Source organism: Antrostomus carolinensis, unplaced genomic scaffold (genome assembly GCF_000700745.2).
Source record: "Antrostomus carolinensis isolate BGI_N321 unplaced genomic scaffold, ASM70074v2 scaffold10881, whole genome shotgun sequence".
Lineage (NCBI taxonomy): Eukaryota > Metazoa > Chordata > Aves > Caprimulgiformes > Caprimulgidae > Antrostomus > Antrostomus carolinensis.
Genome location: NW_010294879.1, coordinates 1 through 7,536, shown reverse-complemented (window position 1 = coordinate 7,536; position 7,536 = coordinate 1). Strand labels below are relative to the sequence as shown.

The following is a 7,536-nucleotide window of genomic DNA, read 5'->3' as shown; positions in this document are numbered from 1 at the left end:
TGGCTGGAAAGCTGTCCACTAGAAAAGGACCTGTTGTTTGTTGATGGCTGGCTGAACGTGAGCCAGCAGTGTGCCAAGGTGGCCAAGAAGGCCAAGAGCATCCTGACTTGTACTAGAAATAGTATGGCCAGCAGGACTAGGGAAGTGATTGTCCTCCTGTACTCGGCACTGGTGAGGCTGGATCTCAAGTTCTGTGTTCAGTTTTGGGCCCCTCACTACAAGGACATTGAGGCACTGGAGTGTGTCCAGAGGAGAGCAACAAAGCTGGTGAAAAGTCTGGAGCACAAATCCCATGAGGAGCGGCTGAGGGAACTGAGACTGTTTAGCCTGGAGAAAAGGAGGCTGAGGGGAGACCTTATGACTCTACAACTACCTGAAAAGAGGTTGTAGCAAGGTGGGTGTTGGTCTCTTCTCCCAAGTAACAAGTGACAGGACAAGAGGAAACAGCCTTAGGTTTTGCCAGGGGAGGTTTAGTTTGGACATTAGGAAAACTTTCTTCACCAAAAGGGGCTGTCAAGCATTGGAACAGGCTGCCTGGGGAAGTGGTTGAGTCACCATCCTTGGAGGTACTTAAAAGAGGTGTAGATGTGGTGCTTAGGGCCATGGTTTAGTAGTTGACCTGGCAGTGTTAGATTTATGGTTGGACCTGATGATCTGAAAGGTCTTTTCCCACCAAAATATGCTATGATTCTATGAAAGAGCTCTGCCATATCCATAACTCCAGGTACCTGTCTTTCATGTAATTTGGCACAACCCTTCAGCAGCATGTTGTTATTCCTTAGGAAAATGCTTGAAATCTCCATTTGTCTTACATGAAGCATCTTCCAAAACACATGTTACAGATGCCTTAAGGTTTTACTCAATTGAGTTTTAATTTCAGTTTTTACTATAGAAAATAGATGTGCCTTTGTCCTGTTCTGTATTTTTCATTCCTCAGAAGTCAAGTATGCTTGATCACTTGTATATGAAAACTAGAGGGACCAAAATCTCATTTTCCCTTTGTGTTTGTCCATGTTTGTGTATCCTCACTACGAAGTCAAGCACTTGTCAATATGTGTAGCATTTCATTAAAGTTGAATATGCAAGCAAGGGTGGTGTGGACATATGATGCTTTTAAGGCAAGTATATTTATATAGCTGTGATTTGTTTAAAATGTGTTTTGAAATAACCCCATACAAAGACAGCAGTAAGCCTTATTTGTGTATGTATACACCATTCAGAGCACCATTCAACACCTCATAGTGCTCTGTACCAATTTGCTGGGTTTGATTTAAGAAGTAGGCATAGACAGAGTTACGAGATCTGCTCAGCTGCTCCTGAAAAGCCCATTCCCTTTTCTGAAGGTGTGAGACAGGTCAACCAGTGTCCTATTGCAGACAGGTCCTTGGCTGTAGATTAGGGTCCAGCAGCCTGATTAAATGTTTTTTAACTTTGAGAGCTGAATCTTGAGCAATCTGGCTATGTTAGTCCTTAGTGTGTATAGCAGTGGTAATAGAGAGCTTCTGCTTTTCCGCTGTTGTGAACACCACTGAAAGTCTGACTTGTCTTGGCTCTCCCCAGAAAGTTTCCTCCTTCACTGCTGCAGACAATCAGTATGATTGCTACCTTGCACTGCAACGGTGTTAAGTTCTTGCAGTTCCTCCAGCTCTTGGAGCCAAATGGGCTAGCTCCGAAAAGAACTTAGACTGCTAAAAGCCCTGTTTTTCCAGATGGATCTGATTTTCCTGTAACATTCAGCTGGAATGCTGAATTCAGCATGAAACAGCCGTATCTCCTTGCGTCCCTTTTCTAGGTCAGGCAGATATCTTGCCTGGCTGTCAGGTGATGCTATTTTGTATCAGATTATAACATGCAAATTCTTCTAGCACCTAAATGGAGACACAAAAAAATTCCATACCTTGAAAAGACATGTCTGAATAATGCATTAAACCACAATGTTGTGCTTTATAAGTCTCAGCGTACCTCAGGGGATTTTTCAGAAGGCTTCTGCCTTTCACAAGGCTTATTTGTTTCAAGTCATAAGGTAATAAACAAGACAATGAAGTACCCTGCCACAAAAAACGTGTTAGAGAGCCAGACTTCCTTCTATCTATTGCCTTTTATATCTTCCTTTTCCTCATTTTCTTAGCAATGGGAGTTGTTCAGCTTCTTTCACTTGCAGAGACGTTTATTGTTGATGTTTGTGCTTCTCTGGTCTTGCAAAATGTACTGTACTATCCCAAAGCAAAACCAAATTCTTACTACTCTTATGGTTTTAATGTACTTACTGATTGAATGCCCTTTTTTAGCCATCACTGGTTGTCTGGCTCAGACAGCTGGTACTTCTCTCCAGCTGGAGGGACAGCTGTACTTTTAATCGTGGGGAAAACAGTGGTCTTGGTGAGTTGCATATGTTCTTTTCACAGTGTAGATTTTGGACTCAGAGCAGCTATTAGCAGTGTATTCTCTCTGCATTTTCTTATTCTACTGAGGGATAGTGAAGCATGTCTCTTACAAATACTTAAAAGAAAAGGCCACTCTAGTACAGAAGCATGTAATTTTTTTCTTCAGCCCTGTTAGCCTAAAGCAAGCGGTAGGGCATACAGGACAGAGACAGAGCTTGGCCAGTGTAAATCAATGTAACCCTCTGTCCTGAAGGAAATGCACTGATTGACTTCCATGCAAAATCTCTACCGCTCACATTTTACTGTCTTCTGGAAAGAGAGGTGTTCCTCAGTATAATGTGTGCTGTTCCTCAGGATATAGGTACTGTAACTCTGAACACTAGACATGTTTAATGGTTCTTTACTTTGTGGCTAAGATGTCTGATGAAAGCCACGTGTGATGTCTTTGGCTGCTGTTATTTTGTGTTTGTGTTTGTCAAGGAACACTTACTTATTTTACATTATTTGCAGTGGGAAGAGGAGAGAAATCTTGGAGCATCACTAGTGCTAACGGGTCTAAAGCAAACAAACACTGTGGGGTTTAGCTCCCAGCTGTATGGCTATGCATTCCTTGGTAAGTTTTACCTCCCTCACAGTCATCTCTTTTCCCTCTTGTCTTCAGTGGCTGAATTACATTGTCATCTTTGCTTCATTAAAATGTAATCAAGGACAAGTTTAAGAAAAAAGGACAGAAATAGTGGAAGGAATAATTTCAGAACAATTTCTGCTTTGTAAGCCTGGAGGGCAGTACTGCTTTGAATGATATGCCCTTTGTCAGACAGCTTCAGAACCTTCTTTAGAGCTCCCTGTAGGTTTGGGTTGGCAGCTGAAAGGAAAAAGATGTTCTTAAAGGACAGTAAGGTTGGTTAGTTTGTGCCACAACAAATTTAAAAAAAACCAAAAGTACATAGTTCCATAACACAAATTTAAGGTTGTGGACAGTAGACTCATTTTCTAGTTAGTGAGCTTCTTAAAATAATTCTTAAACCTCAGGAAATTCAAAGACCGCAGTCTGAAAAACACTATGTTTAGAACATTTACTGCTCACTCTAAAGTTAATGTTTCTGTTGTGAACAGCAGATAGCAGTGCCTTTATCCTGTATCTGTCAAGGAGTCTTCACTGATAATTATATTCTATATTATTAAAGAGCAGTTGGATCAGAATGTATCCAAAATTGGAGGGAAGGGGAATGAGGAATGGAGTAAGTAATTCTTGAATTTCCTCTAACCTTTAGAGGAATACTGTGCAGATAGGTTTTGTCCTTCTCTACAAAATGAGTATTTACTTGAAAGTAGTTCATGAATTTAAAATATATGATTATGCAATAGTATTATTACTGCATTATATTTCATTCTAGAATTTATTAAGGGTAATAAAAAGTGGACTTGTTTTTAAAATGTGGCCTCAAAATCTGATGTGTAGTACAGATTTAGGATGCTGATTCAGATTTATCATGGCTGTAAGACAAAAAAGTAATTTTCTGTCAAAAAGGTAGATAAATATGAAAATTAGTTTGAAAGCAGGATTTTCCATAGAGCTGTAGTTTGTTGTCCAGTGAAGATTCTGATACAAACAGGGACCTTGCTGTCCAGTTGGCATTCAGTTTAGGGTGGTTTTTAATGTCTTATAGATTGGTGGAGTAGCGGCTGTGTTTCAAAAATGCACTTTACTGTTATCTGCGAGCAGTAGTACTTGTTCCATGACATTGACATTCAGCGGATCAAAAGCTATTAACTGTTATGTCATGTGTTTCACAGTCTTGCCAACGCTAATGGAACCAACCTCTGAGAGAGTGAAAGTTGTCTACAGACACAGAGTGGCCTCAAGCACCTCAGCTATTTTAATTTAGCCATAGTCCATAAGCTTGTCTGTGCATTTATTACCTTGCTTTTCCTAAACTGTTCTCTTTCATGTAAAGAAGTGAGGTGTGTTTCATAGTTTTGTGTCATTATAGCCAGAGTACAAATTAGGTTGAGATCTTGGATACAACTCTCGTAAGCTACACTTATTGGTGTATTTGTCGTGTATACACTTGTTGGTATTATTTGTTACATTGACAATGACAAAATCAAAACCTTAGTACTTACCAGCTGCAACATGATGTTCGTTTCCTTGGTTATGTAGGATTTTCATGTTCTCTAGTAATTGCTGTCAGAAGAAAAGACACAGTCAGTGGTGCTGTGCATCACAGGTCCTGCTAAAGTCAGAGGCCTTGTTGCACAGAATGTCCTAAATCCAGAAACAAAATTTCATTTTGGCGGGTCTCCCGTATTTGCTCTCAGGAAGCTCCAGCAGAAATAGGGGTACTAAGCTGTATAGTTAGCCAGAGCGTGTGCTGTAAATACCGTACAGTCTGGCCATGACATGTGTGTAAGTAGACCCTAAGGGCCACAGTGGTGAGTCCAGAGACTCAGTTTTAGTGCACACATGCTGCACAGTCAGTCCCTGAAGGCTAAGGAGACATTTGTCTGAGACCTTCAGACATCTGCTCAGAGCTGCTGTTACAACTGACAGACAAACAGAAAACCTGACCACTTTTCCTCTTTTTCATCTGGACAAAAGTTCTAGGGGAAGGAGGAGGGGGAATGGGGAAGAACGAGAAACAAACATGTTTTAACCGTGAAGTTGGGCAAAAAGAAAGTACCTTAATAAAATAAGGTAATAGCAGTTCTTTCAGAGCAGCTTTGTAGAAGAGTGTGGTTTTTTTACCACAGAAGCAAGACACTTGTCACTTTTATAAAACAGAGCCAAACCATATGGATTCTGTTAAGACTCAAGTATTGAAGTACTAATGCTAACGTGTTTTTTTATCACAGGGAAAGTGGAGTTGCACAAAGGGCTAAGAGCTGTATACAATCTAATGCCACTGATGTGGACACCTGGATACTTGAATAGAGCCTTACAAGTGATGGAGAACGTGGCTTCATTGTCAGGGGACAGCAAAATCTGCAAAGAAGCTGTAAGTATGAAGTCTATAACCCGCTGAACAGAGGGAATTTCTTACAAGCCAAACTCCAGTAAAACTTGTGAATTCTGTGCCTTGCTAATGAGAAGAGGCCCAGCAATACTTCAGAGGTCTTTGGAAGACAGGAGAAGAAGTAATGTTTAGAACAGAATCACTGCTTTAGTTGATGAGCCAGTGATGATGTCTACTGGCATGTCCTTGGGAATGAGTGTCTGTTAGTGCCACAAAGCATTAATGTTTCCTAAGCATTCCCCTCCCTATAGAGACACCTTGGTCTGTGTCACAGGAAACACCTATCTATGGGGATGGGGAGACATCTTTGTTTCCCAAGCTTTTGAACTCAGTCAGAGATGTACGTGTTAGAAGCGTGGATAAAGTATCACATCTTGTTCCTCTCTCAGCTAATTCTGTGTATTCTGTGCCCTCTGAGATGATATTGTCCTGAGTAATACTGGTCCAAAAATGGTACTGAGTGATTCAGAAGGGTTGTAGTGCCCTCAGTTGGGGAGGATGGATAGATTCTGTCCATTTGTGAGGTCAGCACTGACTAAGGGACTGGGGGCTTAGGATTGCTCTGGGGCTTCAGGCTGATCATGGAATCAGACAGCTTTGGAAGTGTAACTCAGGAAACCACTACTGCATGGACTGGAGCATAGAAACAGCACTGAGGTCTCGCCTCCTCTTCTTGGTACTCTTTCCTGAAGGTGTCTCTGTTGACAGGAGTTTCCCTTTTGCTGGCATGTCTTGCAGTCTCTGCATTTCTTATTCTGACAAATAAAGGCCAGGGCACTGCTCAGCAGCTTCTCCTATCTATTGCTCTGTGCTCGGAAGCAGCTCTGTAATACTGGACAGTGCAAGGAGGGAGATGTCACATCTGCAACTTCCACCATTTTGAGTTACCTATTCATGTGTGTGGTTTGGGGGATTTCTTCCTTACGCAAAGCTGGAAGAACTCAGCCTAATATGTTTGTGATTTTTCTGCTTACAAACTCTGGACAAATCAAGGAACTCCTCAGCTTGCTCTGGGTTGTAGATAAACATTCCATAGTAATATCTTATTTAGATGTATCTGTGATTGTGTATCATGCTACTGCTGTTATCACTGTGACTACCATTTAGCGTTAGTATCTCTGGCTGGGTATCAGGCCAAGAGAAGAGATAAGCTTAGCATCTCACAGATCTGCAAATACCACTCAGCATCTGAGTCACAAGGAGTTTTATTGTTGACAGGGATTGGTGGAGTTGTTCTGTTGTAAAAATTTAATGTCCCACCTCAAACGTCCCAAGTACAGTACAAAATTTCTTCCAAGAATAAATTCCATTTCCATTCTTTCTAAAAGAATCTGGTTTTCATTTTATCATACAAGTCATCTTAAAATTATTAGTAACTCATGATTTTGTTTGTAAACATGAAAACAGTGTTACTCGGATTGTATTTCCAAACTGTTTATGCTAACAATGACAAATGTGATTATTCAGATTGATGCTCTGGAGACCATTTTGCAGTCTGTCCTTGAAGCAAAACCTAGTCCAGAATCAGCTGAAGAAATCAAGGAATTAGAGCAGAAGTCACAGTGTGCAGAATCAGAAGAAACAGAGCAGTCTAAAGTACCCGAGTACTACAGCCGGTTCAAGGTAAGAGTTTCATTTATCTAAATATTCTAAGCTGTAGTAGGTCTTCACAATATATACTGGAAAATATATATCCTGTCTTATTATGGCTGGTAGACTGACAACCCTCCAGTGCATTTGGAGTCCTACCTGGCATTTTTGAAACTAATGTCACCTTACATTTTCAGTTCTTCAAACAGGAAGCATCAGCCTACAAAGACATAAATGCTCAAGGCCACTTGTCTTTTGTCTGCTGGGATTTTATCTTCACTTTTCATACATCAAAATGATAAATCCAGTCCTCTTTACAAAAGTGGTGTGTCATTAGAGATCCATTATCTGACCTTGTGTAGGGTCTCGCTCATTAAAATAAATAGCAATAGGCATGAGACCATCCTGAATTTAGTGTCCATTTGTGTATGTTATGATTAAGAAGGAGTGTTGCATCCTGTACTTTCAGTCTGGGGAATTAAGTAAGGCTATATCGCCTCCCATTTATCTTTAGGTCGTCATGCTGGGAGGGAGTGTCGACCTGC

At 40.8% G+C, this 7,536-nt stretch overlaps 1 protein-coding gene across 1 annotated transcript in view; it reads left to right on the top strand.

Annotated features, from left to right (window-relative positions):
* The window catches only part of MRPS27 (mitochondrial ribosomal protein S27), a gene marked incomplete at its 3' end in the record, with an annotated part of 44,520 nt that extends 37,496 nt beyond the window's left edge, over positions 1-7,024 (top strand). The window contains exons 7-9 of the mRNA XM_010177790.1: positions 2,895-2,997; positions 5,241-5,383; positions 6,869-7,024. Of these exons, the coding sequence (XP_010176092.1) occupies positions 2,895-2,997; positions 5,241-5,383; positions 6,869-7,024 (402 nt within the window). The remainder of the gene's footprint in view (positions 1-2,894; positions 2,998-5,240; positions 5,384-6,868) is intronic.
* Between the last annotated feature and the right edge of the window lie 512 nt (positions 7,025-7,536).